Source organism: Haliotis asinina, chromosome 3 (genome assembly GCF_037392515.1).
Source record: "Haliotis asinina isolate JCU_RB_2024 chromosome 3, JCU_Hal_asi_v2, whole genome shotgun sequence".
NCBI classification, from domain to species: domain Eukaryota; kingdom Metazoa; phylum Mollusca; class Gastropoda; order Lepetellida; family Haliotidae; genus Haliotis; species Haliotis asinina.
The window spans coordinates 80,859,216-80,870,385 of record NC_090282.1 but is presented as its reverse complement, the minus strand read 5'-3'; the positions used below and the strand labels follow the sequence as shown (position 1 = coordinate 80,870,385).

The following is an 11,170-nucleotide window of genomic DNA, read 5'->3' as shown; positions in this document are numbered from 1 at the left end:
GGAAGTAGAAACATTTATCTGCTGTTCTATGTGAGCAATGAAGCGCTCTTATAATTTATTAGCAATTGATATTTCCATTCTCTTCCCAGTGTATTCGCTTTAAGCAACCTTATTTCTTTAATCATATATAACCTCTACAGAACCTGTCAGGATGTTCTATGAATCTATATACATGTACACGTATATTTATATACTTCAGATATGTGATATATGTTGCCTTGCCATGTGTAATGTATCTGAGAATTGGAATGGAATTTTAGAAAAGGTATTACACCTGTGGGTAACAAGGGCTAGTAATATTCAAACAAAAGAAGTCTGTGTTGGTTATTGTAATTCATAAGAAGGTTCTATTGGAGAGATGTTGAAGGGCTATTACACTGAACAAAGGCAATGTCGAATGGGGACGTGTTGAGTGAGTGAGCACTTGGCAATATTCCAGCTATATGGCGTTGGTCTGTAAATAATCCAGTCTGGACCAGACAATCCAGTGACCAACGACATGAACATCGATCTGCGCAATTGGAAACCGATGACATGTGTCAACCAAGTCAGGAAGCCTGACCACTCGATCCCGTTAGTCACCTCTTACGACAAGCATATTCGCTTTCTATGACAAGCATGGGTTGCTGAAGACCTAGTCTACCCCCGGACCTTCACGGATGGGGACCATGTTGTCGGTAAAGGAAAGATTTATGATATGAACGAACAATATAAGATTGGTAATCTTTGTTTTGATAAAGTCCATTTACGAGATTTATTCGTCAAAGCTCTCCTTAGTACATTAAAGTTTGGAAACAAATACAAAAACAATCTCTGTACTGTGACACGTGAACGTCGTTCAACGTTTTAGGGTACAACGACATGCATCAACAACTTCAGCTCGTTAACGGCAGCTACCGACAGACAGTCGGGTTGCTGAAGACAATTGTCGCAACACCCGTGAAGATCTGGAGTAGAACAGATCTTCAACCACCCATGCTTGCCACACAATGCCACAACGCTTGTTGTAAGAGGCAGCTAGAGGGATCGGAGGGTCAGGCTGGCTGACTTGGTTGACACATGTCATTGGTTCACAGTTATGCAGACCGATGCTCATGCTGTTGACCATTGGACTGTCTGGTTCAAACTCGATTATTTACAAACCGCCGCCATATAGCTGGAATATTGCTGAGTGCGACGTAAAACTAAACTCACTCAATTGTCAGCAGACTCTTCTGAGGAGTATAATGAGGCATTGTGTACTTATCCCAAGAGGCGAGAAAGCGTCATGGGTAAGCCAATGTATATAATTCGGTTAATTGTGTGGTGGCTTTGGACGTGATTAATAATATCAGTCACTGGTTTAGTCCAGTAGCCGAAACACCGCTCTGACTGCGTTAGACAAAAAACGAACTCACAAAAAACTCACAAAACAATCATAAATCAGCATGCTAGAAAATTTATTTAATTTTAATATATAGCTTTGTTTGGGGGTTTTGGATGTGTTAGTTGTTAGGGTTTTTTTAATATATTTCATGCTGTATCAAACAGAACTGATAGTGACTAGTCCCTTTGGTCCTCCCATTTAACGAGGTTTTACGGTTTTCATCGATTGCATTCCTTGATTACCGAAGGGTTTCGTTCATTGAGAGTTTGCACTAAACGGTGTCAGAAAGTACGCGTAGGCCTCGTAGGTGGCAAACCCGGTCATCTGCACGCCGAACGTGCACTTCGGCGACCTACTCCTGATTTCCGTGAGATTGTTGGCTGGAATTGTTGTCACGGAGAAGTCACGTAATCCAGCTTTGAAAGAAGTCCAATTGGCCTTGACCCCTATGTCCTGGATGCATTCAGATTCTGTGATGATGGTGGTGTTGAGGTTGAAATGTCTTCCTGTCGCCTGGATGTCGGGTATGACGTACTGTGACGTATATTCTGTGACCGGAGGGACCAGGGAGCCGAATACGTCGTAACCCTGATCGTTGCCTGCGATCTGGGACACCAGGATTGACTTGGAGGCCGAGATGAAGACATTGTCGCCGATGGAATGGTCGTCTTGGTGAACCTGTCTTTCAGCAAGTACAAATGACGTGGTTGTTTTCCCATATATGGTAACGTTCGTGTCATTATGGGCTGCTACAATACGAATATTGTACTTGTCCATGTTAATCACCTGTGGTACGATATATTCACGCCCCCACTGCGATAGTGGTCGTACCTGATTCAGAACGTGATCACCATGGTCACCCGGATAAAGAAGTATCACTCCGCCAGAATATAAAGCTACCGGTTTACTACTTTTGATATATGTACCTCCGAGGGTGCAATACACTCCCCTCCCTGACTGAAGAGACGCCACTTGGTATACATCTCTGGCATTCAGTACTTTGGACCCTCCGTTTCCGAAATACGGACAGTTAGATTTAATGTCAACAGTGACCGAAGTGTCATTCTCTATAGCGACGACCCCAAACATGGCGTTATTAGGGACAGATGGGATTATGTATTCCGACTGCATGTCAAGTGATGTCGTTGGAAGGATGTAAAAGGCAGATGCTGCTCCAACATCCTGGTCTCTGGTGCTCATGCCGTACAGCTGGACATCCTCTGTACACTGAACAAATATGCCCCTCTTCTGCACGTACGTTCCGAGGTCGTAGAATTTACCACCGGGCAGATCGAATCGTGTGAAAACATCCTTCGTTTGGTTGAGTGTAACTTGATGGATCTTCCCGTCGTCGTCTGTAACCGAGCAGGTGCCTCCTGATTGACTTCGAAAATACAGGTGTCCAGTTACAGATCTGCCATAGAAGCTCACGTAGTCTGGGAAAAACGCTACCGTAAATGTTTTGCCTTCATAATCGAGTCTTCCTGAAAGGATGAAAAGCAAAACAGACTTTATGTAGTACATCACAATATATACCAAAGTATACATCAGCTGTTTATCACATAGCTGGTTTAGAATCTTTCACTTTGCTGGTATCCATATAATATGTTTAAGTACCAAGTTATTTAAATGAATTTTATTTTGATAATGGTGTGTACGCTCACTGGGTGAGTTGACTCCCTAGGGACGCATGCCCCGGACCTTTGACTCTTTGCTGAAACCCACAAGTAAGGTTATGGTGTTGCCAAACCAAGAATGATAATCATGTAGATTCAAGATTCTAATCTCCACTGGCATCCTGACACTGGAAAGGGATGCAACTTTCCAGATCTTAGAGTGTCGGTTCCGACATAAGGCTGGCACCGCCCTTACGGGTAACTCAAATTCAAGAAAGTGTCAATTAAACCCACGACTTGTCACTTCTATAATAATTTTTTTTCCAGATCTTTTATCAGTGTAAATGTTCATATGTAAGCAGAGCCAGCGTTTCCTACCTTCAACCTGTAGTAGAAGGACGGCGAGGATGATATAACAAGTGGACATATTGAAGGTTGCTACAGCACTCTCCTTGGAGAAAGTAATACTACTGTAAAGCCGATTATATGAGAAGTTGCATATGTTCGACCTATATGCTGCACTTTGCTCTATAGCACATAGAAACGGACCGTGGACTTCGGCTTCATTCTTATCACAATACATTTGGCCATGGCCTCGCATTAAGCGATCTCTTTACAAATAATAATAGTTGTGATGAAGCTGCTATATCTAACACTATTTTTTTAGATTGTATGTATATTGGTGTTGGACAGTTTTGTTTCCCTCTTATGTTATATATTTTTTGTGTGTTGTCAGTTTGTGTTATCTGACATTAGTTTTGTTGATGCCAGGATGTCACCTTGGTTTGTTTCCTCAGAGACGCAACCGGTCCACATTTTCTACCCGAGTACCCAACCCCCAATTACCCTACAATACCCGGATACCTGATATGTTAATTCCTAACATGGAATTTGTAAGAAATGGCATTATATTATTCAGCTCGAAAGCTAAAATGTCCAGTTTTTAAATATCTTAATCCCGTGTTGTATTCAAAACAGGTAACTGTAAATACTGTCTAAATCTTCCAAGAAAATGCAACATTTTAATCATTAAAGAATAACATATTAATTACATTGTTTAATATAATAGTCACATGCTTATTGCGGATCAAGGTATTAAGATGGGTACCAGGGTACAACTCAATATCCACCCGTCCCGGGTATCCGTATTACCCGTGCCAGCCTTAATGCGTCACTTACAAGACGGCTGTCTGTAAATAACCGGACAGTGACTTAGGTAACGAACATCACTCAACGGACACGACGCACCACAGTCAGACCGCAACACCCTCTGTTCCCGTTTATCGTGCGTTACGACAACCACTTACTCACCAAATCTAAACCAGACATTCAGGCTATCATGTTATGGTCGACATCAAATTGAATCATTCTACGTACATCGTTTGTTGAACACAAATATCGATCTTGAAATACCTTGTCAGTGGTATATAATCAGTGCTAACGGCCTCACCTTAAACACGCCGCTGACGTACATCGAGAGCCCCTGAGCATATACGCGCTACAACGAGGAACGGAGGTAAACCTGATTTATTACAGTTCAGAAGCTCATAATACAAGGAATCTATGATCTCGCTTAACGCAACGGTGCCCACAACAGACTGTATTGTAGCCGGTACTAGTCTAGATACTACAATGCTTTGTCTGCCCTACCTGCAGTGTTTGGACTGCTGTCAGAAATATGCTTGGGTGTTGACAGTGAGGTGTCTGTGTCTGTGAATCACCAATATTGGAATTTGATCATCATGTCACATATCATGACAACAAGGCATACTGGATATATGGACAGTTTGTGAGATTTAATCCTCAGCGTTGTACTGAATAGAAATATGAAACGGTAATTATACAACAATGTCATTTCGTGAACGTCTTTAGGACTGTACACGTTATCAACGTCGCCTCATTGCGTACTTCACCTGCAACGTCGTCAGCTTCATCAACGCCGACGTCATGCCGCTGCTGATTAACGAACGTGCTGAGAAAGTTAGACGACTCTGCAAGGAAGGAAGTAAAAAGGACGGCCCAGAACAAATCAAACTGTTTAAAGAGGCACTAGCTGAAGCTCAACAACTTGGCACAAACAGAGAGCGGAACGTTCGCATATGTCGTCTGAATCTCGCCACAGCGTACGTCCTCAGTGCTGACAGTATCAAGAAGGGTATAGACATATTGACGGACATGGCAACAGAAGCGGAGAAGCATCACCCCACCATCCTTGGAGACATATATTATTACAAAGCGGTAGGGATGATGCGTGTGAAGGGGGATGGAGACTTTACACACAAAGAGACAGATGCTATCCTAGATGTTCTGTATCATGCTAAACACTATGATGATAATTGTCAGTCAGATACACCTCTGAAGGAGCATATCGTAAAATCTCTTTTACGCTTCGAACGCCGAGAAAGTGAGCGTTGTGAACTTCTGAAACAAAAGATTCAGATGGAGTCAGAGGATCTGGACACCGAGCTTCAGATGGTGTATGAACTGATGAGCCTCTTGCTGAAACGTGACCCAGCGGAAGCTAAAAAGGAAGGACCGCACTATCTGGCCGTTATTCCTGAAGACGATTTAAGTTGTAAGTATGTAGCTGACTTATATTGAAACTGAACCTTGTCTGGCAACCGTTTGGATGGACAGCTAGACATGTGTCCACGTCGGCATGAGTGACCTCGAAAACGGGTAACCTGTAGGCGTTGCTATGATCCTTACCGTCTCAATGACCGAAATGTCTCAGTGCAAGCAGGTTTAATGGGTCAAAATGAAGAGTTGTGATAAGGAGACGTTTCGGATAGGGGTTCAAACAAGCAACAAACAAACAAGTTAATAAAGAGGTCATTACAATTACAGATATACAGCCTTAAAATAATAATGAACTAGGACGAGTGAATTCCACATTGAAACAGTAGAATGCAATGCATAATCAGCAAACAACAGTAGTATTTTATATATGATGCCGGATGTTTCGGCTGTTCTAGAAGAATCCAAATTACCTTTAACTCCAAAAGTATTTAAATGTAGTGACCTACACATTAGTGAGTTTTCCCGGACCGTAGCAGAAGCGATGACTTACACTATAACACTTGTTTACAGTGACTTACATGCCATTTCACAACTGTTTGTCAATCAACCCTGTATGACGCTGTAACAATGTCGAACTATAAGTGTCAGTGTTTAATCTCTGAAGAGCATATGCGACAAGACTGATATAGTTCATTTCCCATGATTAAAGGTGACAAAATTTCAACGACAACGTGGTGTGACCTTGGACTCATTTGCACCCAAATAGAAGAATACAAAAAGGCTGTGAGGTACTTCGAAAGATCTCATCATAAACTTCAGAAGTCTGAGTTATGTAAGGACCTACCACAGCAATGTCTGCAGATGCGCCACAACATAGCGGCCGTGTATCTTCTACAGAAAGACTTCACGACAGCTATCAGTACATACGCAGGTACATATAGATTCCATAACCATCAGTCGAACATGTTCAGAATGCAAAAGGTACCGTGAAAGAAATGTCTTCATGAAAAATGAGTAGTACTTGGGAATTACTGCTTCTTTTATTTCCTATGTCACAGGTGAAGATGGTGAGAAAAGTCTCGATGATCTCCGGAAGGTGGTCCAGGACAAGCATCTACTGTCCCATGCTTACTTAAACCTGGCATTTGGGTATCTGCGACAGCGGTTCCCGCAGAAGGACCCTCATGGACAGGAGAAAGCCCTGCAGCTTGCCTACACAAACTTCAAGAATGCTCTGGACATACAGACTAAAACTGGTCAGTACCATCGTGTTAGACTCGCTCTTCATATACACAACTACACTGCACTGCACTGCACTGCACCGCACCGCACCGCACCGCACCGCACCGCACCGCACCGCACCGCACCGCACCGCACCGCACCGCACCGCACCGCACCGCACCGCACCGCACCACACTACACTACACTACACTGCCCCGCACTGCACTGCCCCGCACTGCACTGCACTGCACTGTACTGCACTGCACTGCACTGCACTGCACTGCACAGTTTATTGTGTATACACTTTAGAATGTGCACAGTCCATGTGAGACATACATCCTGGATCATTACGGTACCAGACCTGCCATTCCCCATCTCCGTTATCACTATTGGCCTGTTAACCCCAAGTACGCATACCAGGCCTTGAGTTCAATGAACAATGGTTTCTATGACCTGATGCAACCTGTGATGTCTTCCTGCTCTCCTGAATTTCCTATTAAACTTCGTTCTCTCGGTCGATACAATAATTATAAGCAGGATCAGTTTACAACTGTACCCCCGAATATCCGGGTTAGAATTAGTATTTAGCAACTCATGCTTGTCTTAAAGGGCGATATCGGGTGGTTAGTGTCACTCATTTGGATCGTATCCTTATTGCATAGATCGATGATCGTGATGTTGATAACTAGATTGTCTTTTCCAGATTCGATAATGTACGGACCTCTCCCATTTGACTTGAATATTGCTCAGTGTGGCGTTAAACAACACACATTTTACAGCTGTTCTATTTCCGTGTTGCAGGAGACATGGACGGGGTGCGAAGGTCCCTAGAGGGTTTGGCCGCCACTGTACTGACGCTGGAGAAGTCGGTGAAGACGTTAGAGTGGCTGAAGCTGGAACTGGGCTTGATGGACTACCAGGCTCAACACCTGAAAGTCGGGGAGATAATGGGCAAACTGGAAGCCATGAAAACTTCCCATGACGAACTTGTGAAAGAGAGGGAGATGTCATTTAGGGCAGATAATGGTCGAAAAAAATCTGTTCAGGGGAAACATAAGACCGAGAGAAATTCAAGTTATTCTAAAACCTTTAACAAGAAACATGACCCGAACGTGTCTGCCAAAAATGCAGAATCAAGCACAGTTGTGAAGGAGGATGAATCTAAATCAGCTGGTATGAATGATGTCGAGTCTACATCAGCTGGCAAGGAGCTCGAATCCCATTTAACTGGTAAAAATAGCGATTCACCAAACAAAACCATTGATAAGAAATCTAGCAAGAATGTGAAAGACAGAAAACAGGCCCGTGAGGAGTTGCCAGCATGACAAACGGACATCAGTTTGGTGGTGGCTGCGCTATAATGCTGTGGTAGGGACTGGTCCTGGAACATTGCTTAAAGGGGCACTAATGCGGAGCAATTTCCGGGGACTGGTTGTTCCTTTTGTTATAATTGTTTTTCTCCCCTGTGTACCCGGATGATATCCCAGAATTCGTGACTGGTTCGTGACCTCTGCTGCGCAGCCAGTATGCGAAATTGAGAGTTTGCGAAATTGAGAGTTTGCGAAATTGAGAGACAGATCGGCATTGCCTAATGAAACCTTTCATCTAGAGTTATTTTGTTACAACTCTGTCATGCATAGCTCTTTATAGGGAAATACTTTGGTTGACAAACAAGTAACACATTCACTGTTACCAACAATGCTGCTGTAGTAGCCGGTTCAAATGTTTGTCAGTGACAGCATGCTGAATTCTTTATTATTTAAAAGACACTTTATACTAAGTACAGAGATATATGATATACTATAAATATACTGAGTATTTACGATATATTATTGTACACGTACAGCTCGTGTGTGTAGTTGTTACTATGCCTGTTTTCGTTTGAAACATTCCAGAATAATAAACTGATGAATGTGTGACAGCCAAATAGAACGGCTTGATATCCTAGCGAATGTCGTCGTCAGATACGAAACGGGGGTACAGTTATGTGAAACATTGTTCACAGCTGACGCGGTGAAATGTGGGGCAATGGGTCACTTTAATCATCTACATGACGATGCAGTTGTCAGAAGAACAAGCTTGGGGGATGCGTATTCCTGATAAAGTCGGTTGTATCGAACCTCGGACGTCTCGAAGTATTTACTTACATTATTCCAGCAGGTTTGTGCGTCCCGACGAATGAGTTAGTGAGTGGACTATGCTACATGACTTTGACTTTATTAAAGTCTGTCAAAATGGGTCTGTTTGATGTCGTAGAGAAGTTCAAAGTAGTAGTGAGGATCTCGGCTCTGTGCCAATGTGGTATTAAACACCAATGTCACAGTGCGCTTTGCATCCAAATTTAAGTGAAACTCCATGACAAAAATAATGCAAATTTCGTATCCTCGCACACACTCACCGAACACTCCATTCGCAAATGGATGTTCGCTCATCAGTACTTATGACAAATGACTATCAACACTCAACACACCCCACAGCCTTTGAAAATTCCTGGTTCCGCCTATGCATGTTCACTACCATTACAATCCGGCCCATAGTCACTTAAGAAATAAGGCTGGTACTTTATTTTACAGTCTCCATGACCCAGGCTATTTCTATACAGCCTTTATGCTGGATACACAAGTGGAAACCATAACATGCATGCAAGACATTGATATAACCTGCATTCACTCAAAGAAAACTGATAACCTCACTTCTCCGGCAGCGATAAATAATGTACACGCTATGGAATATTCACAAGAAGCATATTCAACAACTAAGCGTCTTTAGTACACTCATGACAGTGACCACACATATATAAGGGTTTTCTTTTGTTGTTTGTGAACAGACTGTGCATGAACATTGAATGCATGTAAACCAACAGGTACTGCCTGAAGATATGCAATGGGCGGACGTGCAGTCATGGATGCTCACTACATGATGTGTACCAGAATATTTCCCGTATTTCGTCTAGAATACATGCGTTATCAGTACTGCATGCAGCGACCTACCCGTTCAGAATGCTAGACACATCACAAGCATGTTGCCCCCTAATTCTTGTATTCACTGGTACATTGCAAGTCCAATGTATGTTTTCTTTGAACCGTACGTGTTCCGTTGTGTTGAATAATGAACACTAGTGTTACTTTGGCCAGCCGCAGGCAGATGAAGGATAGTGACATTGGACCCATGCTTTGGGGGAGCCTCGGACTTGTTTAATATGCATGTACTCTGAAGGATTGAAACCAACTCGTGTTGTATATTTAAGGGGATGTTTAGGAATTATTTGGCTCAACTGTTCATTCATAGCCAATGTAAACCATTTTTTGGAATTAATAAAATGTGGATGATTAAAGTGGCCATTGTCCCACATTTCAGCGCGGCTATTCTGAACACTCTGTCAGTTATTGGAATGTAGACTTCAGACCACTGACGTGGAAATCAGTGGAATTTGAGTGTTTTAGCATCTTTTTGATATCAATGTACATAAAGTGTTCCCAAGATTTGTTAATCATGCATACCATCTATAAAGGTAAAATCACATCGGATCTTGCAGCTAAAACATGGCACTGAGCAGAGTGTAAATAACAGTTCAGACACCAAGGCCTGTCAATCAAGTTGTGTTTGCAGCTGGGTACGGGTTCTGTCAGTGCTGCGACGGGGCCATTGTGAGGACCACTAGTCACCTTTTCACACCATGTCCAGTCACACCTACAGCGCCTTCACGGGTCTTTATGTCCTGCATGTCTCGTCGTCGTTACGATCCCCAGCGTCAACAAATGAGACTGCATGTAACACACAATACGGCGCTACTGTCAGGATAACCATAGGTTATATATGTATAAGTTTGAATGGGCATATATATGAATGTAGTACTTCGTCCTTTATTAACTGATACCAAACAAACCTATCAGTAATAATTCTCGACGCTTAGTCGTGAACACCTGTACTGGTACAGAGATAAGAGGGTCCGAGCTAGGTTTGGGTGACAGTTGGGCCCGTACTGAGTTATGACGGGTGCTGTTGAGTGTTCAAGAGGGATGTAAAAACAGTTTAGTGTGCGCTTATGCAGCAACAATCTTCAAGTTGTGGAGGATTTACGAGAATAAATGGTCGATTTAAGAAGATTATGATCCGTGTCGACGCACTTACTGACAAGAATTTCCTCATCTTCAACCTACCATCTTGAACATGACTCCCGGGAGCTGTGGGGGTGGTTCACATGAGGATGCCTGAGTATTAGGTTAGTAAACCCTCATTTATGAAATAAACACAGCATATGGCGTCGCACGTTAAGCGTTCAGTGGTCATGTTATGGTTTGATTCCCAACCATTTCCATGTGCTACCGTGGTGCTGCAAGCAGGTTTTAAAGGTGGCATTAAGGCATAAATATCAATTCATTTAATCAAACAGTTTTAACACATGTTATGTTTGTATTTGTAAATATTACAAATGCCAAAACTATAT

The 11,170-nt window shown here is 42.8% G+C and overlaps 2 protein-coding genes across 2 annotated transcripts; one reads left to right on the top strand and one right to left on the bottom strand.

Moving 5' to 3' along the window:
- Nucleotides 1-1,422: 1,422 nt before the first annotated feature.
- Nucleotides 1,423-3,472, bottom strand: LOC137277139 (IgGFc-binding protein-like). The gene is made up of 2 exons (XM_067808808.1): nucleotides 3,361-3,472; nucleotides 1,423-2,850 (listed from the first exon to the last, which is right to left on the bottom strand). The coding sequence occupies exons 1-2, from the start codon at nucleotides 3,407-3,409 to the stop codon at nucleotides 1,622-1,624; spliced, it is 1,278 nt and encodes a 425-aa protein (XP_067664909.1). The 5' UTR covers nucleotides 3,410-3,472; the 3' UTR covers nucleotides 1,423-1,621.
- Nucleotides 3,473-4,574: 1,102 nt separating this feature from the next.
- LOC137277138 (uncharacterized) lies at nucleotides 4,575-8,961 on the top strand. Its single transcript, XM_067808807.1, has 4 exons — nucleotides 4,575-5,557; nucleotides 6,212-6,433; nucleotides 6,561-6,758; nucleotides 7,525-8,961. Exons 1-4 carry the CDS (start codon nucleotides 4,930-4,932, stop codon nucleotides 8,046-8,048), a joined length of 1,572 nt encoding a protein of 523 aa, XP_067664908.1. The 5' UTR covers nucleotides 4,575-4,929; the 3' UTR covers nucleotides 8,049-8,961.
- Nucleotides 8,962-11,170: the final 2,209 nt, after the last annotated feature.